General features: G+C 39.3%; 1 protein-coding gene across 3 annotated transcripts; it reads left to right on the top strand.

The window, feature by feature from the left end:
- The first annotated feature begins 99 nt into the window (after nucleotides 1-99).
- LOC121866381 (heat shock protein beta-1-like) lies at nucleotides 100-25,720 on the top strand. 3 transcript variants are annotated; one of them, XM_042366018.1, is made up of 5 exons: nucleotides 100-255; nucleotides 2,808-3,078; nucleotides 6,414-6,570; nucleotides 8,041-8,258; nucleotides 24,650-25,720. In XM_042366018.1, exons 2-4 carry the CDS (start codon nucleotides 2,836-2,838, stop codon nucleotides 8,253-8,255), a joined length of 615 nt encoding a protein of 204 aa, XP_042221952.1. In that variant the 5' UTR covers nucleotides 100-255; nucleotides 2,808-2,835; the 3' UTR covers nucleotides 8,256-8,258; nucleotides 24,650-25,720. The 3 variants fall into 3 exon arrangements, with proteins under 3 accessions (XP_042221952.1, XP_042221951.1, XP_042221954.1); XM_042366017.1 differs by lacking the exon at nucleotides 24,650-25,720 and having other exon boundaries at nucleotides 8,041-8,884; XM_042366020.1 differs by lacking the exons at nucleotides 100-255; nucleotides 24,650-25,720 and adding an exon at nucleotides 331-419 and having other exon boundaries at nucleotides 8,041-8,884.
- The last annotated feature ends 1,527 nt before the right edge of the window (nucleotides 25,721-27,247 follow it).

Below are 27,247 nucleotides of genomic sequence, written 5' to 3'. Positions count from 1 at the left end.
TTTTTACATAAACCTTATTTCTTTTAACCGGCCAATTTTGATAAGAAACTCATTTTATTCGGTAAATTCACTTTTATATTAGCCCAAGCGGCTAACAAGCCGATCAGTGGCGAAGAGGATAAAACTGAAGTCAGAGCCACAGCCGGGGAGTGGAGGCGGCGACGGTACTCCCAACCTGATAGAAACAGACGACAGTTCACGTATTTATCTATTATACACAGCTAATTTACGTAATTTCAACATTAATTCGTGTTGGTAAGTACTGTAAACTTTTTGTACAGTTCGTGTTACTACCTATAGGGTTGTCATAAAGCTATAATGAATTTAGAAGTCTCTATTCACTGCCATGGCTAAGGAGCCGATTACTGAAGAGGATAAAAGTGAGCTGTAACTTCTCTTCTCACCATCATCTGATGACGGTATTATTACACTTGTTGCCACCCAAAGAATGTTGAGTATTTTATGGTTGCAATCAATAGTTAAGACAAATCGGTAATGTATGAGAACACCGCTATCACCAGAAGGAGTTCTAGAATATTCCCCCTAAAAATCACAGTTTCTTATACAGCACCTTTTACTTATTGTTTTGATGTTTTTAAGTATTTGGCCACCTCACTTATGCACGACCTTTTGTTTGATATTAAAATATGTTTTTCCAGTGTTATTTGATGAATTTCGAAAGAATTTGATATTAATTTCAGCCGGAAATCAATAGTTTGAGATCCTCACCCATCAATCCTAACGTAAATCACATAAATAATATACCAACAAAACCAAACCTAACCTGACCTAACCTAGCACTATTTTTCTGATGAAACTCTGCAATTAACATAAAATAATTAATCTTTCCACCTGTTCAGTCATATCTGGTTATTCTGGTACTGAAAAATCAAATCTCCGCATCCACACATTGTTCATTGGCTAAGACAAAAAACTCTTGCCCAATTATAAGTCCCCTATCGCTATAGCCAATAAGAAACCCCCCCCCCCCACACACATGAGCTGTAGATGCTTAAGAAGCCAACACGGAGGTAGGGAGCACTGTGTGATGGGAGGTCAGACCTTCTCTGTGAGCCGTAAACAACAAATGGCGACACTTGTGACTGACCAAATCTAATAATATTGAAAAATTAATATCTCGGTTATCCTTAATTTCCGGCGGAAATATCGTACAGAAAGACCGGTGCATGACTGAAATTTCACCAAGTATTTTAAAAGAAACTTCAGCTTTCAATGATTTTAACTTTTTTAGGATTTTTTTTATGTTGTCTATCCTATAATCATAAATTCCTTGTTAGTGGGTAGGGCATGAAGGATGAGGGAAATTATGGGGGTAAAAAAACAGCAAACACTGATATTATGGAATTAAAATTAAGTCTCTAGGTGCATTTGTGATGCCACAAATTATTTTCTTACCTTTAAAGAATCCGATAGCACGATTTCCCTGCCTCCGCCATTGATCATTGTTGTGAACCTATATAAATTCTGTACCATTAATCCGAATCTTTTAAATAAAATATATACTAATCTTTATTAATTTTACATTACGTTAATACCGGTCAATTGTTCTTTTGTCTAGTTATCAAATGCATTCAGCCTTCTTTTCACATCATCTATATAGAACCAATAAAAGATGTAAGTGTGTCATATTTTTACTTTTACAGGATCTTGTAGACTGATTCCATTCTCTTTTAATTGTTTTGAATACCGTTAACAGTCGTCACAATTCTCTATTAACTGTCTCTCCTCACATTTATACGTATCCCTCAAGGAGGGTGTACAGGGGGTGTACATCACGTGAAACTGCGTATCTTGAACATCATGGCGAATTGCTAAGGTTGTGATTATTCATTTCGTAATTTATCAAACCTAGTTCTTGATGAATCTCGCTTGATATCTTTCATTTGTGACCATGGGTTAATTAAGAACACTTGCAAATGTTCGAAATACTGAAGAGACTTATATTTTGCGAAAAACAACAACTTTCAATGTACAGTACTCCATTGGAAACGAATGTAAACATAGAACAGATTACTGAATTGGCAGAGTAGCCCATCTGCTGACCAGCTGATGCTTGCAACAAAACTTGATTTTCGTAAGGATTTCGTTAATCAAATTTTTGCTCGTTAACGGAATTGAAGATTCTTATGGAAGGTAATTCGTTAACCAAAATTTCGTTAACCGAACCGTTCATTAACCGAGGGACCACTGTAATTACCCAGAATTATGTAGAATTATCTAGTACTATCAGTATTTCATCGATAAATTTATCAATACTGGACTTTAACCACAAAGAGTAATTTATTTGCTCTTTTGTTGTCTGGTGAAGGTTATAAACAGTGTTTATGCTCCGCCCGCTCACACAATTAAGAGGATATTCTCACTGTCCCTTATATATTTATGGAGCATTGATGTTTTGTTTCTTTAAGGTGCATGTGAATATTTATTTCTGGTAATTTAAAAGGGAGTAAAACCTTTATGCTGCATTCTTTTCTATACTGATAGCAGAAGACACATACTGGATACCTACACTCAAAAGAACATTTTTATTTCATGGAATGTTGATGTTTTATTTTATAATGGCAAGCGTGAATATTTATGATAGGTGGCGACCATATACTGTACTGGTATTCACACAACTATTTTTTTTCTTTTATTCTTCTTTGTTGACTGTTTATTTTATAATAGTGTGACTATTATATTACACTTCTGTATATTTACCATTTTTTCTTTCTAAATACTGTATCTCCTTTTAAAATCATGTGCATCTTATATATCAGCAAAAACAGTATTTAATATATCTGCAGGTTGTCAGGACCTTGGAAATAAGTAGACATGACACTGATCCGAGCGAAGCGAGTTGCTTCAGGGATGCAGCGCAGTATATTCAAAGCTGTGTGTGTCCCTGGGAGTCCAGCCAAAATTTCCAGCACCATGGCTCCAGCTTGTTCTCGCTGCTTCAATCGTGGACCACCTTGGAGGCGTGATCCCTTCTCTCAGATGGAAGAGTTCATGAGGGACATGGAGAGGAAATTTAAGAGGGACATTGATAGTAGTTTGAGTTCATTTTTCAGAGAAGTAAGTAAAGTACATTATGGTTTTATAAAAGCAGAAATTAGTGGAAAAACAATCTCACATGATTGCATATGATTCAGCTGATCTTTTGCAAGATTAATATTCCTATCTCTGTGATTCAAGTCTCATCATTGTATGGCAATGATGGAAACAGATAAATTTTCCTGCATATCTTTTATTAAAAGTTACAGTCCCTGGCCAGACCATTTTTCTCTACAGCCAAAGTGTTTATCACCTAATGGCTTTATGTTTAGCTCAGTGGCTTTTGCTATTTTAATGTGATTTTGATTGTTTTTCCATTGGTTGTATTTAGGTACATTAAGCAATCATTGGTATACAATTTTAGCAAGATGTAAATGTTTACTTGGTGATTGTATTTTATGTACAGCAAGGTTTGCCGATTTAAACCATTTGGTTTAACACCCCAGTGTTTTTTTTTTAATCTATGCCTTTTTCATGGATTTATTTTATTTATTTTTTTGATGATTTTAATGATTTATGGTACTTTGGAAAAAGGCATTACAAGTGTATGGGTGCAGGAAGGCTATTAAATGCAGTAAAAGCATTCTAGAAACAGCAGGGCAACAGTAGAGTAAATGGGAAGAAAGTAGAAATATTTAAACTAAGGTGGGTGTTAGGCAGGAGCATTATGTTTTTGTGGTTGTTCAGTATAGACATGGCTGTGAACTATTGTAAACTGGTGTTTACAGATTGATAATAAACTTTTCTTACACAGGGTGTCTAGCAGGTCTGTAAAGGCAGGGAATTATGTTTAGAAATGGAAAACCTGGAAAAGCCAGGGTAGTTTACAAATAAACCTGGAATTTATGTGAATTCAGTTCAACTTCAAAATACAGTACTGTACTGTATTGTTATTTTGACATCTATCTTACTCAAATTATGTTGCTATAATAGGTAAATAATTAAACTTTTAGGAACAATTCAGTAAATAGTTCACTCCAATAACTGAATTGTTTGTGCACCTATCATATTGCATGTTAGCGACAGGGCTGTGGAGTCGAAGACAAAACCTTGACTCCGACTCCTCAAATTTTATGCTTCCGACTCCGACTCCTTGGCCTATTTGTAACAACTATTTCTACCATCCTTGTAATTTGTATGTTGTAACCTGCATAGGTAAAAAGTAAAACACCGTGGCTATACTGCTACAGCTTTATTAATGATCTGGACGATATTTAAGAACTACAAAAAGATGATAGGCTTGACTTTCAAAGTTTCAATCAAAAGAAAAATAATTTATTAAGAATTCAAGATATTAACTAGAAAACACCATTTACATGTATATCTAAAAGTTCGATCTCAGCATATGAATTTTGTTTAAGCTCATAATCTGATGTGGATCTAAATGATGATCCTACAATTCCTTTTAAAGTAAAGTTATATATTTATGTACATTAAAGAAATGAATACCTTATTAAGGAAAATGGATAAACCTTACATGATTAAGTTATTAAATTAAATTTGCCTTAATCTCACCAAAAACAGGTTGTAGCTAATTGTTTTGTAGCTGAGAGCCTCTGTGCAGTTTTCAACGAAACAAAATTTGATATAATTCAAAATTTCAAATGGTAAAGAAGAGACTATCGTCCAAAATTATAGTGCTATACTGTGCCTGCTACAATAAATTCATAATAATGCTTATAAAATGGAAATAAATTCTTTTAATAATTTAAGAAAATTAGTGGGATCAGTGGAATCACTGCAATGAATATGCCTGAGTTCATATATTTGTTCTTAGGAACAGAATAGCTTCAGTCGGAGTCGGAGTCTGGACAATTTTACCGACTCCACAAGCCGAAATTTCCTCCGACTCCTCGACTCCGACTCCACAGCCCTGGTTAGCGATCAAATAACCAAATATTACAGGTTATACCTACTAATACTGCAAAGAGTATTGTCAGAGATGAATTGTTCTCATTATTACCGGTAAGTGACTTTATTTAAGTGGATTATTCCACATATTAATCATGAGTCATATAGGTGGATCAGGAGTGTGATTTTTCGGATTTTTCCATATTTCCGTTTTTTTTGGTATGCCTTGGTTGACCCACGTGAATCGCACAAATCCGAGGAGAAAAATATGGAGGGGGTGGAGGTGTCACGGTCTTTGCCGATGTTCATCACTAGGCTTGGGGTGGGTCGCAAAAGGGTCTTCAATTTCTTGATTAATAACATTTATATCATCTTTAAATTTCCCAATAGTATATACATATTATTGAAAACCTCTAATTTTGTTATTCTGTCATAATAAATACCAAATTAATGTACCTGGAATTTTTCAAATTTACACCTGGAAAAACCAAGGAATTTTGTTTTGTCTGGCCAGTAGACACCCTGTTACAGGGCTGTTCAATATAACCGGTGACTGCTTCTGTTTATGGTTGGACTCTAATCTGAGCTTCTGATTCTATTGTGTTCAGATCATGTCTTATATGGGTCCAGGGGAGCCAGGTTGCCACTGTCCATCACTCTCTCTCCAGTACTTAAATGAATTCTTTAAAACTTTCAACTGTAAAAGTAGAATAATTTTTCCATGAATTAAGATGAACTTAAACTTAAGTTATTGCCTTTAAGCATGTAGGATGAGTCTGGATGACTGATTAAAGCTTGTGTTTTTCAAATTTGGCCTTTGCACAACTTAGTTTTTGAGATGAAAAAGAGTACTGTATTCAGTTTAATGATTGCTAAATCATCCTGAATGTAATGTTTATAATTAATATCATATTAAAAAGTTATAAAACGTGCTAAAAAATACTTGCAACTTATTAAAACTAACATAACAGCATTAAAACCACAAAAACAACCCTGCCCCCTTTTTGTACTAGTGTTTTTTTTTCAAGCCTACTTTTTGAAAGTCACTTTCAGGTGTTTGTTATTCTGGTTGTACTTAAGTAGTTAGACTTGTTAAATTTAAATTCTAAAAGAAAGGGCATTTTCAGCCTAAAATCCTATAAGGGGTAAAGGCCATAATCTTGATCTCGCCACTTTTGTTTAAAATCTCAATACTGTATATGTATTTTTTGATATGCTGATTAAGGATCTGTTGTCTGCATTTTTATATCTGTATAATTACACTTGTCCAAATGACATCTCAAAAATTTTAATTACTTCTCTAACACTAATTACTCGCCATATATGGTTTTTCTGTTGTACAGTATTTATAATACAATACAGTTCCATTTTTCCAAAACTGGTTTAGAAAAACATCATTGCACAAGGGTGGAGGATTTTCCCATATTTTAAGTTTGGTGGTACAGGTACGTATTTGGATAAACACCTCATTGACCCTAATCTAAGTGTGAAATGTTTTATTACAGTTTCCCCGTGTAGGTGAGACCTTATCGCAACCTATATCATCTGCAGTCACAAGGCCAGGTTTTGGGCATGTGGAAAATCTGTCAACAGAAGAAAAGTACAAGCTAGCATTTAACTTTTCCAGTGCCAAGCCCGAAGACATCAAAGTTAAACTTAAAGGTAAGGTTTTGCAATAAGGATTTTATTAAAAAGGTTTGACTTCTCCTTCTCTCTCACAAAAATTATACAACATATTAAAGGCCTAAAGAAAACATATTTACCTTATGATTTTTTAATTTTTATTTTTTAATAATCAGGAACTCAAAGTAACAATCAGTCTATACAGTAGGTCCTTGATTTACACAGTAGTTAGCTCTTGAAAAACTGGGCTCACAAGATGATCTACTTAATTCATTCAGTAAGTTAATTCTTTTACTTTTTATCCTCTTTAGCCGCTTGGACGGTCGGTCACGTCTCTGTTACACACTGTTGGGAAGTATTGGGCTTGCATTGGCTCCTGAATGTATCTGTCCCTGCTCCAGTGTTGGTCAGGTCTGGTCTTGAAAGAGCTCACACTCGATGCCGTCACAACACACTTTGGCAGTTTGATCCAGGATTTTACAAATAATTCTCACTCCAAAAAAGTTTGCCTTCATAGTTTTCTGGACTTGTGACTCCTTCAACCTTGAGCTGTGACCTTCCGTGGGACAGGCTTCCGCCAGGTCCAGGTATGGACACTCGACTGAGTAGTGCCTTCTGAGATATTTATAAACTTCAATTAGGTCTCTCCTTGCCCACCTGTAGTACAAGCTAGGCAATTGCAAGTGTTCAAATCTCTCTGGGTAATTGAGGTGCCATAGTACAGGCACCAGTCTGGTGGCCCTCCTTTGGACATTTTCAATAACATTTCTCGGAGACTAGACGTGGAAGCACCTGAAGATCATTACAAGGGATAGACCGTCTAGATATCTGAATGACCTACAAATTTAGTTGCTTGATTCATCTTCTTACCATGGCCCGAGAACTTCAGTTCGTTGTCAACATATACCGTACACCCAGGTCCTTTTCACACTCGGTGTCTATTAATGAAGTTTCTTTGTCCCATTGGGACATGTGATGCACCTCCTTACTGTTGGTATGGCCTAGGTGAATCTTAGTAGCCATTTCTTCTACCACTCTTGAAGCTGACGGTGATCTTTCTGTAGCTTTTCAGTCACTTTGGTTCTTAATTTCCGGAATAACTTAGTATTCTCTGCAAACATTTGTATGGAGGAGTGTATAGCTTCTGGCATGTCATTTATGAAATAAACGAACAACAACGGGGCCAGTACACTGCCCTGTGGTACCCTGCTTGTCACGGGTACACATGACTATTATCAAGTACTTTATTACCATCCGTTTATCCATAGTTACACTTCTCCCTCATGTACGCTAAGTTTAAAAGGTGTTGTTGGCCATCAAAATAGTTAGTGATACAGTCTCTCTCTCTCTCTCTTTCCTTTTTTTTTTTACCAACTTGATAATTACAATACTATACTATGATTTTTCACAATATATATTATCAAAATTCATTTACTGTACTTAGGTTATTGCAGAAAGTTTATATAATTTTGTTAAATTGAATCATTTCTTTTATTTACTCTATTTTAGATCGAACCCTGACTGTCACAGGACAAGCTAAGACATCCACTGAGACATCCAGGTCTTCTTACGAGACATCCATAGAGTACCAGCTTCCCGATGGGGTGGATGTTGATGCTCTGGAGTCTTCTCTCTCCCATGATGGGATCCTGACAATAGAGGCACCACAGATTACACCTGAAGAACCTCAGACACCTCAGCCAATTGATATCAACAGGGAATAGAAAGTATAACAGAGTTCCTGCAGGTCTGGGATTAGGGTGTAATCACATACAGAATGGGATTAGTGCTGTTTTTAAAAATGAGAAAGTTCCATCCAAAGCAAGGTCACTTTGACATACAGTAATATTTATAATGAAATCTCAAACATGTTTGTAGTGTCCTAAAGAGATATTCACCACTTGTACCCAATAGGGGGAAGAATGTATTATGCATTTCACCAAGAAAACGTGTTTGGCTGTTCTTGGCGCTTATCCCATTCTGGTCTTGTGCTACTTAATCATACATCATGTTATCTCATGGGACTGATTAGAGGAATCAGAAAGTACAGTATGGGGGCTAAACTTGAATGTGATATAAAGCAGTAGGTGTGATACTGTACTGTACGAGTATGTATTGTTGGGAGGAAGATTTTTAACAAGATATATGTTATACCTAAAGTTAATTAGTGTCTAAGCAAGGGATTGTAGTAGACAATATTGTACATAGAGAAAATGAGAGGATGAAAGGATTCTAAAAATTCCAGGCTATAAGGTGAGGCTACAGTTTAATTGAAGAGTACAATACAGTATTTGATTTAGTATTTGCCTTGTCCTTGGGTCTGAAGAAAAAACATGGCTGCAGACAAGTAAAACAAAATTACGGTGGGTACGGTAGGTAGAGGTCAAATTATCACTATAACACCAGTCATATAACATGCTACCTTACAAGTAGTTATACAAATTTAGTGTATAACTTAAGGTTTGTGATATAAGAGAGAATACATCAGCAGCTACTAATAAGGACCAGTCAAGTAAATTCAAATACAGTAGGCTCTCACCAATAACGACTTCCACAATAACGGTAAGTTACAATAGATACCCATTTTCAATAATAACGTCTGGATTCTCTTGAATAACGGAAATTTCGCGGGAAGCGTCCGAGCACATCAATGATAGCGTTTGTTTGCCGCCATGTTGATGACGTAGTTGTCCGCTCTCACACACGCTCAGTGGAATACAGCGCTGCGCCCACGTGTGAAATTGTTAGGGTCGGCGATCAATAATAGCTTCCGCATTTTTGCCTGTAGGGGCTAGGGGAGGTGGTGGAGGGAGTGATTTGCCACCTGAATGACTGGGAACTTTTAAAGTGAGGAAATTGAACTGTCCTGAGTCTACAGTGCGAAATATTAAGAGGAACTTAGAGGAGACCAAGAAGAGTATTGCGCTGGCTAAAAATATTTCGGTAGTGATGGAAATGCGAGGCGAGCTATGAATGATAAAGGCAATAGAAACAGGTTGTTAGTGATAACAGAGCATTTTCTTGTGAAATGGTTAGCTTGTAGAATGAAAGACAGTGCAAGTGTTAGCGGCCCTCAGATACAGAACAATCATCACACCAAGCACCTCAAAAACTCCCCCAAGCTAAGTGTTATATTACTCAACCTCTTTATTTTGATGATTGAATAGCAATTCTTTTTATTTCAGTGAACAAAAAGTGTTAGGCAGGGCTTCAAGGGAAAAAAATGGATGAAATTCTTGTGGCGGCGGCACCAATAAACCCTTTTTACATGTATTTTAATGTCACACAAATAACGTTTTCGCTAATAACGGTGTTTTTCAGGCACCTATTAAACGTTATTGGTGAGAGCCTACTGTAGGTTTATCTTTTTCAATGCCTTAAAACTAATTCATATTTGAGATGCTCATTTAAACAGTTGTACTGCAAAAAATAGTTTGATAAGGTTTATAAGTGTACTTGTACATGTACAGGTGTACTGCATTTTTAAATTCTACTTTTAACTGAAATCAAGTAAATTTGTTGCAACTTATTATAAGTCTCAGCACAATAAAAATGCAAGAAATTAATTACTGTATAGTTCTTCCATTGGTGTTATATTTGCAAAATGCAATGCAGTATATTTTAAATATTGTGGTATGAAAGTCAAGCACAGTGAGTCCATACTCAAAATCCTTATGATGATTTAGTGTCATGTTTGTTCCATTAATGTTTTGTCTTAAATGGAGGCAAGCTTGGTGCATTAATATTTATTTTTTATAAATGTTAAAAAGATTGTGATTGTTTTTATAAATATTTTCCTGGACGGACTTATTCTGAGAATTTGTTCATTTCTGTTCAGTCACTAGAAAGTGAATTGTGGATATGTCAAGACATAGTTATTCAAGACAGTTATTATGATTAAAAAATAAAAAAAGTTGGAAATAAATGAAGAAAGTCAACTAGGTCAGTAATTATCAAGCACTGTATGTGTAGTCTTCATTTATCACAAATTCATGTACAGTGACCCCTCGTTTAACGAACACCTCGGTTAACGTAATTTCGATTAACGAACTGCCTTCCATAAGGATCTTCAATTCGGTTAACGAAAGTTCTTCGAACCGACCTCAACATGTTTTCGCTTGCACTGACCGGGCAACCAGCTTTAGTATCAGTCCGCCAATACAATAATCGGTTCTAGGGCTTAAATTCCTTACTATTTTAGTAAATATCAAGAAGTTTATACTATTCAATAATTTTAAAAGTTTAATATTCAATTTTTTAGTCATTTTAACAATTACTGAACATAATTGAAGGTAAAGTGACTAGTTTAATGCGTGGCATCCAGCCTCTTAACACAGCAAACAGGAGTTAGTCTCTCTGTTTTCACTGGAGATAACATCTTGCTTGAGAGACTCTTCAACTAAACGCTTTTTTTCTGTGTTTCCAAGCAAATTATTGGTCATTTTGAAATATATTTTACATATTGACAATATATAATGCAGTGCAGTGTTGATTTAAAGAAAATAATCTTGAATTACACCAAGAGAGCTAAAATTTATGGGTGAAATGGCGCCATGGGGTGACTTCTCTTCCACCCCAATGCCTTCTCTTCTTCCTTCTCCTCCACCCCCATTCTAAATCCCATCATCATCATCATCCAGGAGCCTTCTACATACACACCTCAAAGTAAGTGAACTTTTCTACCATTTTTGTTGAATTTAGGAAATTTTCGGTGAGCTGGAACCAATTACCCAAAAACCCATTGAAACAATGGTTTCGGTAAACGAACTTTTCGGTTAACGAACGACCTTCTGGAACGGATTGAGTTCGTTAACGGAGGGGTCACTGTACTGTATTACTGTACTGTATATACAGTATTACCTTAAATGTAATGTATACTATACAATGTTATAAAAATCATTATACACATTAACCAAATCACTTGACACAATTCAACTCGCTTTACAAATTATTTAAATGATTGATGATTGTGCTGTACTGTACATTATTCTCTCCTTTGTGTAAATTTTTAGAATCACCATACTGTACATGTTGCTCTATTTAAGACCTGACTTGACCAACACTATAGTGCATTTTTTCTCAGCTCAGAAGAGATGCCCTGCCCCCTCCTCAAGAGTTACAGCTGATTGGCTGTTGCAAACCTGTCAGATTTCGTCCAGAAGCAACGATATATTTCTAAATGAATTTATCCATAATCGTTGGGATGTCAGTTTCTGACGAGAAAGATATTAAGTTCAATTATAAAAAAATACTTGCATTCATTATTTCAAACATAAGTATGTAGGAAGTTTATCAAGAATTATACATGAATTAACTGTTGAACTTAGGTAGCAAGTTCACACTTTTGGAGGATGCATTTAATATACTGTATATACTTATTTTTACCCATAATAAGGCATACCAAGACAAATTACGTGTCAGTAATACTACGTTATGCAAAAACTAACATTTAGAATATCAGAATCACATTAAAATATTACACGACCTTAGCAGAGGTGGAAAAAATTTGAAGGTGTTTGCAGTCATGTTAGCCGGAACAATTGGTGCAGAGCGCTTCCGGGGATGAGAGATTTCCAGCTAACCAGACGACTTTCTCAAATCCAGAAAAATTCCTTATCCCTGGAATCTTTTCCGGTTACTGTGAATAGTTTCCGAGTGTCTAAACTAGACATCTTGCACACACAGAAACTAGCCCACTACCCCAGAATGTTTCTGGGTGCTGGGGATGTTTTCCTCAAGTCAAAACTACCGGAATCCGTAAATGCAGTTCAAATTTAGTTAGAAACTCCATTTCTTTACTATAATAATCCAGAATAGTTTATCTAAAAGTTTAGTAAAATAAATATACGGTATTTGAAAATAAAAAATCTTTATGATACGGGCGTGAATGAAGTTGTGTGTTACAGCAAAGACTGGTATTTTCCACTCGCAGGGAGCTGTGGGAATTTAGTGGGTCTCATGTACCTGACCTGACGCAATGTCAGGTTGAGGTAGGGTGGGGGATTAGTGGTCGCATATTACTGACCTAATGGAATGTCAGGTCACCCTTTCTTGGCCAGGGGATTAGTGGGTCTCATGACATGAAGATGTCGTGAATAAACACGAAATCTGGAGTATTTTTAGAGGGATTGTAATAAGTATAAGTATAAATGAGCAAAGTTGTATCCCTTCAACATTACATTATATATCATTTTAAAATATGGAGTGAGAAAGCAGAAAGGTGTGGGTGATTAGAGAGATGGAGTGGTAACATACACCAGTGTTGCCAAGCGATAAGCTCCTCAACAGCTGATCTTTTAATTCAGCTCCATGCAGTCATACAACAAGACCCTCACTGGATGCTTGTTGTTTTAATTCCCGTGTGTGTGTGTTTTGAGTTTGCCAAGCACATTGTAGGATTCGAAGAAGTTGATGAAGAGTTTGTTCGGGAGTCAGGTGGTGAGGTGACATGCCAAGACACTTATACAGCACACACATTAGCAGCACTATTAAACCATTGTCTTATAACATTTTACATTATAATTTTTATTTTAAAATTAATTGATACACGATTCTGTTTCTGAAAAAAAAGTTAATATAAAGTAATGGTGTGTTTTCCCAATTTGTAAAAATTCTTAAGCAAATTTCTGAAGCATTGGTGTTGTTCTGATATACCAAGAGGTGCGGAGATATGTCGTGACCAAAGTGTTTTGAAGAGATTTCGCATGGACCACAATGCTTTAAATATAGAAAATGGCTCTTGTGACTACAGTTCATAATCAGTAAACTCAATGGTGCTTTATGTACAACTGCTACGACCTCAGTCAGCAAAATATACAGTTGTTGTGGGGTTTTGGTAATGATCCATTCAAGAGCTTCCAAAGATATTCTACCATAGACAAGAAAATCAAACAGTCAACTCGTACCCAAAAAGAATAAAAAAAAAAAATTAAATCTATGAGTCGCATAAAAAAGTGTATGACAACATTAGAGAGAAAACAGAAACATTAAGTCATATCTAAAGTAATAATCTCTGCTTACATCTTGTTTCTCTTGAACCTCTTCACTGTGTGACACAAAACAATAGTAACTACTGTATATATTCAGTTGTTTTGAATCACATTAAAATAAATCTGAGTCTGTTGACATTTGAGTTTACTGTACAGTCAACCCTCGCTTTACGCGGTCCCACTTTACGCGTTTCCACGTTTACGCGGTACCCTGCCGAACACGGAATGCTCACTTTCCGCGGTGCGGTCCTCTCGCGCTGCGCCATTTTTGGATCCAAACCTCCCGCCCTCTCCCGCCATCTGCCATGTTGTGTAAGCGGCGCGAGTAGGTTGGGCAGTGTATGTCTTTGTTGCGTTATCGGTGACGTCATTTGACGTAGCGGACTGTGATTGGGCAAAGCATCCTTACCTCCCTCCCTGCTAGCTGTGATTGGTTTAATGTACAATGACGTGCCCCGCCGCGGGAGCGTTCAATCCCCTTGACCTACCGCGTCAGTTACGCCCCTCCTGGCTACACTGTGTATATCGGTATCCATTGTTCCATAAGAATGGCTTCCACTGGACCACCACCACCACCACCACAAAAAAACCTTGCATTACCTGGACCCAGCTGCCCTAAGCCAAAGAAGACACGACGTTCCTTAAGCTACGAAATCAAATATAAGATCATACAAGAGTTGGAGAAAGGAACAAGACAGGTTGATCTCGCGCGCCAGCATGGTGTTAACGAATCAACTATCAGGACAATTAAGAAGGATGCAGCCAAGATAAAGGAGCACATGAACATCACAAAGTCTACAGGTGCTTCTATGATCAAGTATTTCCACAACCAGGTGCTTCTCAAGACGGAAAAATTACTTGTGAGCTACTTGGTGCGTCAGGCGCGACGGAACATGGCGTGGACACGCGCTCAGTTAAGGAGTACGCACGTGAACTGTATGCTGCAGTGTCACGAAAGATGGGAATTACAGAGCCCAAACCCTTTAATGCTTCCTCTGGGTGGTTACAGAGGTTTAAGAAGAGGAACAAGACCACCAATATCAACATTGGTGGTGAAGAAGCTAGTGCTGACTGTGTTGCGGCTAGGGAATTTCCTCCGTTTTTACGTGAGATTATGGAGGAAGGACAGTACACCGACGACCAGGTGTTTAACATGGAAGGTAACTTTTCCCAAAAAAGACCAGATTCGTCCAAGACCTTCGTTGTGAAGAATGCCAGCAAGTGTCGGGGCCGGAAGTTGCAGAAGGAGCGCATCACCATCCTGTTTACCACCAATGCCTCCGGTACCTGTAAGCTCAAGTTATCGGTGATCCACACAGCACGCAAGCCGCACGCCTACAAGAGCATGGACATGACCAAGCTAAATGTCCATTGGCTGACCGCACGTAAGGCGTGGATGTTCTCTACTCTGTCCCTCTCCTGGTTTGATGACTGTTTCGTTCCCGATGTGATGAAATTCTGTGAGCAACAGAATGTGCCATTCAAGATTTTGTTGCTGCTTGACAACGCACCAGGACACTTGCCCCTACTGTTAGATCGTCACCCCAACGTAAAAGTGGTCTTCCTTCCTCCCAACACTACGTCTATAATACAGCCCATGGACCAAGAATTGATCTGTAATGTAAAAGCTGCATTCTATGCTAAAAAATTCAAGCTCCTGAACGACTACACCAACACCAAGGAAGAGTTGCGTAACCTGAGTGACACCAACACCGATAGCAAGAGCGAAGACGACGAGGATCAACAGTTGGCAGAGCAAGAAGTACTTTTGAAACAATTCTGGAGAACATTCAACATCAAGAAAGCTGTGGATTTCTTGGTGGAGGCATGGGATCAGCTGTCTGTAGCAACTGTTCGTCACGCATGGAGACGTGTTGCAAGGTATTCCGGGTGTTAGGCAGAGTAAATCTGTGACTGGTGAGGCTCAGACAGTTGCAGTAGCAGTGGACCTTGCCAGAGAAGCTGCGCAGAGTGTTACAACTGCAGGCTACTCTGAGACCACCAACGACGACATCCTGGAGGTGATAAGGGATCCTGATGTGACTACCGACGAGATGGTAGATGATGATGACGACGTCAGTGAAGAGGCAGGTGGTGCGTCATCCCAAGAAGAATGCCGCTTATCCCATAGTAATGTAAGGGGGTGCCATCGAGTGTATTGATAAAGTCAAGCTCCTCCTTTCCGATGACCCTGACGCTAACAGGTATGAAATCTTCACTACCCAGCTGTTGCAGACTATGGAGCCCTACATCAAGGTTTATCACGGCAACATAAACACCAGCCGTCAGCAAAGCACAACAGAGTTCTTTGCCCGCAACCCACCACAGCCAGCCCAAGCCAGTGATAGTGACAGAGGCAGAGACAGTGATGATGACTTTGAGGGATTTGTCAGGGATGCACTAGTAAGTGTGGATGACACCGATGAAGACTCACCTGAGGGCCAGTAGCCTGCCCTCTGCCTCGGAACCAGCCTCCATTCCCCTACGCCGACCCATCTCTTCTACTAACGTAAGTATTAACCCCAACCTTGTTTTTTTCTAACCTAACCTTCAGTTTATTATTCTCTTATTGATTGTTCCCTTCTATATTATGTGTGTGTGAATACCATCATAAAGTTAAGATGTTATTTTTAGTAAAACGTAGGTATTGTGTCGGGAAAAAGTGGAGTTTGGGGGTCGGCCTGGTCTCTATTTCAATAATCCCATATGTTATGTCGTTCACTTTACGCAGGCCGCCGTGGGTTCAATTAACTGTGTAAAGTGAGGGTTCACTGTAATTGAATATACAGTAGTTTATTAAAAAATGTTGCACACATTAATTAGTAGAATAACTATGTGCTAAGAAATGGAGTCTGTTCAGATTAGTGTAATTAATGTAAATAATTTAAGTATTTCTACACCTTCAGCTGTGACAATGGTACGAGTGGCAGGTAGCACATGTTAAATACCACACACTACATGTGGTAGCACGTGTCAAATACCTCCCCCCCAAGTAGGTTTGGGGGGGAGGATCTTCATATGATCCGATTGTTCTATTCTCTTAAGGTTTATCCACATGCAGTACTGAGAAAATATGAAGGAAAAGAATACATTACAGGACACTAGTGAGATAAGTACAGTAGGATTGCTTAGTACAGTTCATTACATGAAAGCCCAGGTAAGCGGAACCAAAATATGAAAAGTGTACCACATCCAGGTAGGAATTTAATTGATTTTATGACTGATGTACAGTTGCCTGCACTTATACCTCCGTGGTACAGTGGCTGCATTCTGGGTTGTAGGTTTAGATTACATTGTTTTTCAAGTTGGAATGCTAATGTATTATTGCTTAGGGCTGTACTGCATATGTTTCACAACAATCTAAATGGGATGGATATACAGTATCTCCCTTTATTTACAACAGAAACCAAATAGAATATGTATTTCTCCCTTTTTTTTCTCTCTGGTTTCACTTAACTTTTCCACCCAGCTTGATTGCAGTTGTCAACTACCACAAAGTTTAAATTTTATCTCCTCAATCGTAGTAGGAAGTGTTAGCAAGCTGTATGCTGTCTTAAAAATTAAAGAAATTATAGTGTGTGGTTCTTATCAGGACATTCGAACATGTAATGTATGTCGGCCTTATCCACCCTGAATTATATTTATGTTCAAGACTGAAAGCTGAAACTTAGTCTTTTTATTACTGTTTCTGCTTGTTGTGGATATCATGGTCTACCTGCCCAATTGCTGTTGATGCTTTCTTAACGTATATTTATCTACCACCTAAGTCCCTTATTTATGTTATTTCATGTACTGTACAACATGGTATTGCCTCTTCTTCTATTTAAGAAACACCATTGTTCGCGAATAAATAAATATATACATGTATAAGCAGACAATCATGTATATTTATGCAATGGCTGCCTAGAATAAAAATATATATGGCTTATGACAGGAGTCTACGCTAAAGACAAGCTCGTTCTCAAGACAACAACATGTTTTCTATGACCTTAAATATTTATGGTAAAATTAAATCGAGAGATGGCGCAGCAGTCAGGGGCTGAACGTTAATAGAATGTAGTTCAAGTTTCTCTATATATTCCTGCCTTGGTATAACAAACCATTGTGACATCACTAGCAAGCCATTTGCCTGAGTGACCCGTGAAGGAAGGACGTGTTGTGTCTGGCTGTTATGTGGTTAAATTTTTAGAATTTTTATATTAAGCTATTTAAGCACAAGCTTATGTCGCTGCTGTCCTCTGTGGTGAGTAAATTGTTGGGATTTTTATTTTCATAATTACGTTACATGTGATGTTATAGTTGGTTAACCACCGTCATGGTAGTTTGTCAACCCAACAAGTAGTTACTGAGAATTTTATTCCGTCGTCAAATGGAAATTTAGGTGAAGATATTTTATGAAAAGGTAATTGCTAAGATAAACTCCGCCACTTTAAATATTATGCTGCCTTGGTATTAGTATACTGCAGTGTATGTTGGTGTCTGTACAGGTAGTAAGAAGTAAATTCGTTATCGTCGACGATTTGGTGAATTGACAAAAATTAATATGGTTAATATTCGTTTTTATCCCAATAAGTATTTCAAATTTTACTTTTATCCTCTTCGCCACTGATCGGCTTGTTAGCCGCTTGGGCGATCGGTCACGTCTCTGATTACTTTTTCTTTTCATTTATCTTCTTCACCAAAAGATCGACTCGCTAGCCGCCCGGGCGATCGGTCACGTCTCTGTCACGCACTGTTGGCAAATACTGGGCATGCACCGGCTCCTGAATGTACCTGAACCCGCTCCAGTGTTGGTCAAGTCTTGTCTTGAAAGAGCTCACACTCGGTGCCGTCACAACACTCTCTGGTAGATTGTTCCAAGAGTTTACAACCCTCACTCCGAAAAAGTTTGCCCTTACGGTTTTCTGACTTGCGGCTTCTTCAATCTTGAACTGTGATCCCTTGTGGGGCTAGCGTCCGCCAGCTCCAAGTAAGGACACTCAACTGAGTAGTGCCCCCTGAGATGCTTATACACCTCAACTAGGTCCCCCCTTGCCCGTCTGTAGTATAAGCTACTGTAGGCAAGTTCAGGCGCTCCAATCTCTCAGGGTAGCTGAGGTGCCGAAGTGCAGGCACCAGTCTGGTGGCCCTCCTTTGAACATTTTCAACCAACTGACAGTCCCTAGCATATCTCGGGGACCAGATGGGGAAGCACTTCACTCCTGAAGATCATTACGAGGGACGGACCGTCTAGATATCTGAACGACCTTCTTATAAGACCCAATAATTTATTTGCCTGATTTACCTTCTTCTCGCAATGGCCCGAAAACTTTAGCTCATTGTCAACATACACACCTAGGTCCTTCTCACACAGAGTCTCGACTAGTGCAGTTTCTTCATTCCGTTGGGACATGATACGCCTCCTTACCGTTGGTACTCCCCAGGTACATCCTCTTACACTTCGTGACATTGAATCTCAGCAGCCATTTCTTCGACCATTCCTGGAGCCCACAGAGGTCCTGCAGTTCTTCAAAGTCCGCTTGGTTCTTAATTTCCAAAAATAACGTGGCGTCATCGGCAAACATTTGTATGGAGGAGTGTACAACGTCAGGCATGTCATTTATGAAACAAACAAACAAACAAACAAACAAACAACAGCAGGCCCAATACACTGCCCTGTGGTACTCCCACTTGTGACAGGTACAGATGACGATTTCGTGTCATTAATCACCACACACTGCTTGCGGTCATGTAGAAAGTCTTCTATCCACGCTGGGACATTTCCCCGAATTCCGTACCCTTCCAGTTTGATTTTCAGCCTTTCGTGGGGTACACTGTCGAAAGCCTTGGTAAAATCTAGTTAAATATTGTTGATATTACCACCCCGTTCCAGAATATGGGTCCAAATATCCAAAACGTTGAGCAATTGTGTTAAGCAGGAGCGCCCCGGCATAAAACCGTGTTGGTTAATATATAGGACTAACCCCGCCAGGGCTGCGTAGCGCTGATGAGGCCATATCATCTCACGTCTAGAAAATACCTCAAATTTCACCATATCATAGAAAGTTCTTTCTATTTAATATACCGAGGAAATTAGGTAAGGTTTGTTTGGTTTGTTGGTTAGGTCTTCTTCATACCCACAAATGCTAAGTAGCGTTTATTTTGAAAATATCCACTTTTTAACATATTTCCACAAACTACAAGTGTCCACTATAATATAAGAATGAAAATCTAGCATTTTTATAATTGTTTTCAATCAATCTCGCTCGTGGGTTAGTCCTATATAATTACCTAGATTTTTTTAATATCAATAGGATTATTTTTTGGTAAAGGTGCAGAAAAGGGTGATCACCAGTAAGAATCGTCCGAATTGGTTGAACATTTTTCTACACACTAATATTAAACACAAAAATGGAACCTAATAGAACCTGGCCTAACATACCCAACCTATGGGTTTGTTAGGTCAGGTTCTAAAAGGTATTATGCATTATCGTGTTAATTTGTGTGTTAAACAACTTACCTTAATATTGAGGTTGATTTACATCAGCAATGGCGAGGAGGAATACATGGAAGCGTTCACCATCATTTAGGGAGAAGAATTGTGAAGCGGGATAGAGTAAATACAAAATTTCTAAAAAATACTTAAAATTATAATAGAAAGTTGTCGTTTCTTTTAATATACTTAAAACACCAAAACAATAAGTATAGCAACAATCAAGAAAATTAACAAGCAGCTTCTGGTGGTCACCCTTTTTTACACCATTACTTTAATTTTTTTTAATCAGGAATCGATTTTCTTCTATGAAATTTCCTGGGTAAATGCATAGTTTTTGTCAAGTCAGGTTAGGTTATGTTAGGTTTGGCTTGGTTTGGTTTGGTTTGGATAGTAGGTACATGGTAGTAGGAGGTTAGTCTAATTTGGCATGTTAAATAATTTTTCTGGTGAATTTTGGTGTTTTTTAGTCGATTCTGAATATTGTTTCTTGTGGAAATGAGGCTTTTGGGAGGTTCGATTCCTCATAAAAATTGGAAAAATATAAAAAAACGCCGCATTTCCGTAAGAAAAGATGTTCAGAATCGACTAAAAAACACCCCAATTCACCAGAAAAATTATTTATCATGCCAAAATAGGCTAACCTATTACCATGCACCTACTACCCTAACCTAACCAAAATACACCAGAAAAATATCGCATACCAAGTATGTGTGTCCCCAGGGGGTCAGGGCTGTATGGTACGCGTGTGTCCCCAGGGGGTCAGGGCTGTGTGGCATGTGTGTGTCTCACCCAGGAGGTCATTGTTGTAGGGCATGTGTGTGTGTCACCCAGGAGGTCAGGACTGTAGGGCATGTGTGTGTGTCCCCAGGAGGTCATTGTTGTAGGGCATGTGTGTGTGTCACCCAGGAGGTCATTGTTGTAGGGCATGTGTGTGTGTCACCCAGGAGGTCAGGACTGTAGGGCATGTGTGTGTGTCCCCAGGAGGTCATTGTTGTAGGGCATGTGTGTGTGTCACCCAGGAGGTCATTGTTACATAAGAACATAAGAACATAAGAAAGTGGGATACTGCAGGAGGCCGACTGGCCCATACAGGGCAGATCCCTTTCACACCCATCCCAGCACTTCCATGTGCCTATCCAACTTCGTCTTGAAGCTCCCTAGCGTCCCCGATCCTACTATAGCACTCGGTAGCCTATTCCACATATCCACAACTCTATTACCAAACCAGTGCTTGCCTATATCCTTTCTGAATCGGAATTTATCTAATTTAAAGCCATTTGTTCTAGTTATTTCGTTATTACTGAGCTTCAGAACATCTTCCATTTTACCCTTGTTAATCCCACTTACCCACTTGTACACCTCTATCATATCTCCCCTAACTCTACGCCTCTCTAATGAATGTAAGCCTAAGCTTTTCAGTCTTTCTTCATATGGAAGGTTTCTAATATTATGGATCATTTTTGTCATTCTTCTTTGTACTCTCTCCAAAGAATCTATGTCCATTCTATAATAAGGACACCAGAACATGTGTAGGGCATGTGAGTGTGTCACCCAGGAGGTCATTGTTGTAGGGCATGTGTGTGTGTTACCCAGGAGGTCAGAACTGTAGGGCATGTGTGTGTGTCCCCAGGAGGTCATTGTTGTAGGGCATGTGTGTGTGTCACCCAGGAGGTCATTGTTGTAGGGCATGTGTGTGTGTGTCACCTAGGAGGTCAGGACTGTAGGGCATGTGTGTGTATATGTCCCCAGGAGGTCAAGGCTGTAGGGCATGTGTGTGTGTCCCCCAGGAGGTCATTGTTGTAGGGCATGTGTGTGTGTCAGGAGGTCCATAGGGAGGTCAGGACTGTGGGGCATGTGTGTGTGTGTGTGTGTGTGTGTGTGGAGTAGGTCATTGTTGAGGGCATGTGTGTGTAACACCCAGGAGGTCAGGACTGTAGGGCATGTGTGTGTGTCACCCAGGAGGTCAGGACTGTGGGGCATGTGTGTGTGTGTCACCCAGGAGGTCAGGACTGTAGGGCATGTGTGTGTGTCACCCAGGAGGTCATTGTTGTAGGGCATGTGTGTGTGTCCCCAGGAGGTCAGGACTGTGGGGGCATGTGTGTGTGTCACCCAGGAGGTCATTGTTGTAGGGCATGTGTGTGTGTCACCTAGGAGGTCAGGACTGACTGTGGGGCATGTGTGTGTGTGTGTGTGTGTGTCCCCTAGTAGGTCATTGTTGTAGGGCATGTGTGTGTGTAACACCCAGGAGGTCAGGACTGTAGGGCATGTGTGTGTCACCAGGAGGTCAGGACTAGGGCATGTGTGTGTGTCACCCAGGAGGTCAGGACTGTAGGGCATGTGTGTGTGTCACCCAGGAGGTCAGGGACTGTAGGGCATGTGTGTGTGTCTCAGGAGGTCATTGTTGTAGGGCATGTGTGTGTGTCTCCCCAGGAGGTCATTGTTGGGGCATGTGTGTGTGTCAGGAGGTCATTGTTGTCGGGCATGTGTGTGTGTCCCCAGGAGGTCAGAACTGTAGGGCATGTGTGTGTCCCCAGGAGGTCAGGACTGGGCATGTGTGTGTCACCTAGGAGGTCATTGTTATAGGGCATGTGTGTGTGTCCCCAGGAGGTCAGGACTGTAGGGCATGTGTGTGTGTGGAGGTCAGTGTCTGTGAGGGTCAGGACTGTAGGGCATGTGTGTGTGTCCCCAGGAGGTCAGGACTGTAGGGCATGTGTGTGTGTCACCCAGGAGGTCATTGTTGTCCGGGCATGTGTGGGCATGTGTGTGCCCAGGAGGTCAGAACTGTAGGGCATGTGTGTGTGTGTGTGTCCCCAGGAGGTCAGGACTGTAGGGCATGTGTGTGTGTCACCTAGGAGGTCATTGTTGTAGGGCATGTGTGTGTGTCCCCCAGGAGGTCAGGACTGTAGGAATGTGTGTGTGTGTGTGTGTTCCCAGGAGGTCAGGACTGTAGGGCATGTGTGTGTGTGTGTGTGTGTGTCCCCAGGAGGACTGTAGGGCATGTGTGTGTCCCCAGGAGGTCAGGACTGTAGGGAATGTGTGTGTGTGTGTGTGTGTGTGTGTGTGTGCCCCAGGAGGTCAGGACTGTAGGGCATGTGTGTGTGTGTGTGTGTGTGTGTGTGTGTGTGTTCCCAGGAGGTCCAGGACTGTAGGCATGTGTGTGTGTCCCCAGGAGGTCAGGACTGTAGGGAATGTGTGTGTGTGTGTGTGTGTGTCTCCCCAGGAGGTCAGGACTGTAGGGCATGTGTGTGTGTGTGTGTGTGTGTGTGTGTGTGTGTGTGTGTTCCCCAGGAGGTCATGTTGGGGCATGTGTGTGTATCCCCAGGAGGTCAGGACTGTAGGGCATGTGTGTGTGTCCCCAGGAGGTCATTGTTGTGGGCATGTGTGTCCTCCAGGAGGTCAGGGAGGGCATGTGTGTGTGTGTCCCCAGGTCAGGCTGTAGGGCATGTGTGTGTGTCCTCCAGGAGGTCATTGTTGTAGGGCATGTGTGTGTGTCCCCAGGAGACCAGGACCAGGGCATGTGTGTCCCCAGGAGGTCAGGACTGTAGGGAATGTGTGTGTGTGTGTGTGTGTGTGTGTGTGTCCCCAGGAGGGACTGTAGGGCATGTGTGAGGAGGTCAGGATGTGTGTGTGTGTGTGTCCCCAGGAGGTCATTGTTGTAGGGCATGTGTGTGTGTCCCCCAGGAGGTCATTGTTGTAGGGCATGTGTGTGTGTCCTCCAGGAGGTCAGGACTGTAGGGCATGTGTGTGTCCCCCAGGAGGTCAGGACTGTAGGGCATGTGTGTGTGTCCCCCATAAAACTCTCCAGCAGTAGGTATAGAAGAAGGTTAAAGCAGAAGAGGTTGTAGCAGGAAGAAAATAAGAGGACATTTTTGTTAAAGAAACAGTTAGAATCAAAGAAAACTGTGCAAGGAAATGGCTCAAAAATCAAGGAAGAGCAGAGAGGCCTTTCATCAACAAAAGCAGAAGCCTTTACTCTCCCTGATAAAACTAAATGACGAAGTTAAAACTAAGAATAAAACAAAACCAAATGAATGAATATTACATGGGAGAGAACACTAAATATTTTGTTTGTATATTATACAAAATTCAAGTTTAGTAACAACTAAAATTTGTAAAGGAATTAATACTATATGCATGAAAAATATTGCTGCAATAAACATGTTTGATTTGGGGTACTGTGTATTTTAACTATTAGGCGCTCACAATATGAGTAACAATGCGAGAAATTAAGTTAAATATGGTGCAAACTTCCCAGGTGTGTCCCTGAATCTCCCAGCTCAAAAAAAGTTCGTATTTATCAAGACCCAATCACCTCCCTGAGATTATCAACTTTCCTTGCCTGTGAGCTGTATGTTATGGTCAGAGATTATTGAGAGGAAAGGCTAGTTGTACAGTATGTGCTAATCCTACTAAAGTTAATGGATAGGGAAGACTGCTGGAGATATGATTGATGAGTATTGGAGTGAAGGAGGGAAGACTGGTGATATGAATTAAAACTACTGAAGTAATGTATAAGTGGGAGAAACTTTATTGTACCGAAGCAGAAGAGTGAGGGAGGACCTTTGATTAGACTGAAGTTTTATATGAGTGAGGGAAGGATTTGTGCTACTTAATCTGCATTGGATTTATTTCCTTCATTTCTTCCATATCCTAGGGTCAGGTTTCACTTTGTCTGGACCCAACCAAGAAGAGTCATCTTTTGACACCATCCGACCCAAGGAACTTCATCTATCAACTAGAATCAACCTAGTGATATCAAGTGTAAACAAATGGAAATGAAATTGTAGAAAAAGATGGAAGACTTTTCCGTACATGTATTTGAATGGCTTATTTTAAGAATACTGTACTGTATTGGTGTAACGTTTCTGTTGTCACTCTTCACTAGTCATATATACAATAGTCACTTACCAATGTAATTTGAAGAATCAAACACTGCATTTGCCCCCTTTCCCCTACCCCCTTAGAACGGGGGTCAGAAGTTTGTTCTGGGAAGTACCTTACTCTCGGAACATTATATCTCTGTTCTACATGATTCGGACATTTCTGTATCTGGGATAAGGAGCTTCCTGGAGTTAACTTAGGCTGCTTAGGATCCCCTTTTTTTTAAGGGTTTGGAATTCCTCATCCAGGATGTGCCGAACCTAGGACAAGGAGAGCCGGTCCTGAACTTGGTTAGCCTTTTTTTATCCTTTTGAGCTGGGGTCAGGAGGCGTCTTCCAAGAGGAAAATGGCTTTTGGACCAGCATGCTTGATTGTCCAGTGGTTAAATGAGTCAGGATTCTCTTGGGGGAGAACCCTGGCCCTCGGACCTGGCATCAGCCAGGTTCAGGGACTCCCCATTTTTTTCTTATCTTTGCCCTCCTCCTCTATCAACTGGAATCGACTTTGTGAAATCCAACGTGAACAAATGGAAAGAAAATTGGAGAAAAAGATGGACGATTTTTCTGTATATGTATTTTAATGGTTTGTGAACATAATGGTATTGTATTGTTTTTCTTCAGTCATCTGTAGTCACTTACCAATGTAATTTGCTTTGATGCCTTCAGCAAAGAAAACTCTTTTAAACATAAGTAAAAATATGTAACCATAGCTTGAACAATGGTAAATAATCTTTGTTATTGAGTCCCAAGTTAGTGTGATGACTTTCTGTACAGTACATCAGGGAATTACTAACACCATAGGCTATTTTATTTGTGTGAATATAACCTTGGTACAATAAGATGAACCCAGTGTTTCATTTCTTAACCACTTTCATTACATAATATATATATATATATATATATATATATATATATATATATATATATATATATATATATATATATATATATATATATATATATATATATATATATATATATATATATATATATATATATACTTTTCTATGATCTACTTTTCGGGAAAGTAGATTATCGATTTTTCGAGAAAGTAGATTATCTACTTTTCGGGAAAGTAGATTATCGACTTTTTGGGGAAGTAGATTATCGACTTTTGGGGAAATATGATAAGTAGATAGCCAACTTACCCAGAAAGTAGACATTTCCTATTTTCTGTGATACAAATTTCCCGTTTTCTATGATAATCTACTTCGGAAAATTAGGTAATATTTCCCCAAAAGTCGAAAATCTACCTCCCCAAAAAGTCGATAATCTACTTTCTCGAAAAGTAGATAATCTACTTTTCGGGAAAGTAGATAACCAACTTTCCCGGAAAGTAGATATTTCCCATTTTCTATGACACAAATTTCCCGTTTTCTATGATAATCTACTTCGGAAAATTAGGTAATATTTCCCCCAAAAGTCGAAAATCTACCTCCCCAAAAAGTCGATAATCTACTTTCTCGAAAAGTAGATAATCTACTTTTCGGGAAAGTAGATAACCAACTTTCCCGGAAAGTAGATATTTCCCATTTTCTATGACACAAATTTCCCGTTTTCTATGATAATCTACTTCGGAAAATTTGGTAATATTTCCCCAAAAGCCGAAAATCTACCTCCCCAAAAAGTCGATAATCTACTTTCTCGAAAAGTAGATAATCTACTTTTCGGGAAAGTAGATAACCAACTTTCCCGGAAAGTAGATATTTCCCATTTTCTATGACACAAATTTCCCGTTTTCTATGATGAGTAGATAACCAACTTTCCCAGAAAGTAGATATTTTCCATTTTTTGTGATACAAATTTCCCGTTTTCTATGATAATCTACTTCAGAAAATTTGGTAATATTTCCCCAAAAGTCGAAAATCTACCTCCCCAAAAAGTCGATAATCTACTTTCTCGAAAAGTAGATAATCTACTTTTCGGGAAAGTAGATAACCAACTTTCCCGGAAAGTAGATATTTCCCATTTTCTGTAATGCAAATTTCCCGTTTTCTATGATAATCTACTTTGGAAAATTAGGTAATATTTACCAAAAAGTCGATAATCTACTTCCCCGAAAAGTCGATAATCTACTTTCTCGAAAAGTAGATAATCTACTTTTCGGGAAAGTAGATAACCAACTTTCCCGGAAAGTAGATATTTCCCATTTTCTATGATACAAATTTCCCGTTTTCTATGATCAGTAGATAACCAACTTTCCCAGAAAGTAGATATTTCCCATTTTCTGTGATGCAAATTTCCCGTTTTCTATGATAATCTACTTTGGAAAATTCGGTAATATTTCACCCAAAATTCGGTAATCTACTTCCCCAAAAAGTCGATAATCTACTTTCTCGAAAAGTAGATAATCTACTTTTCGGGAAAGTAGA

The sequence above is a fragment of the Homarus americanus genome, unplaced genomic scaffold (genome assembly GCF_018991925.1).
Source record: "Homarus americanus isolate GMGI-L3 unplaced genomic scaffold, GMGI_Hamer_2.0 scaffold16430, whole genome shotgun sequence".
NCBI lineage: Eukaryota > Metazoa > Arthropoda > Malacostraca > Decapoda > Nephropidae > Homarus > Homarus americanus.
Note: the sequence above shows the minus strand (reverse complement) of the source record. Positions and strands in the feature narration are given on the sequence as shown.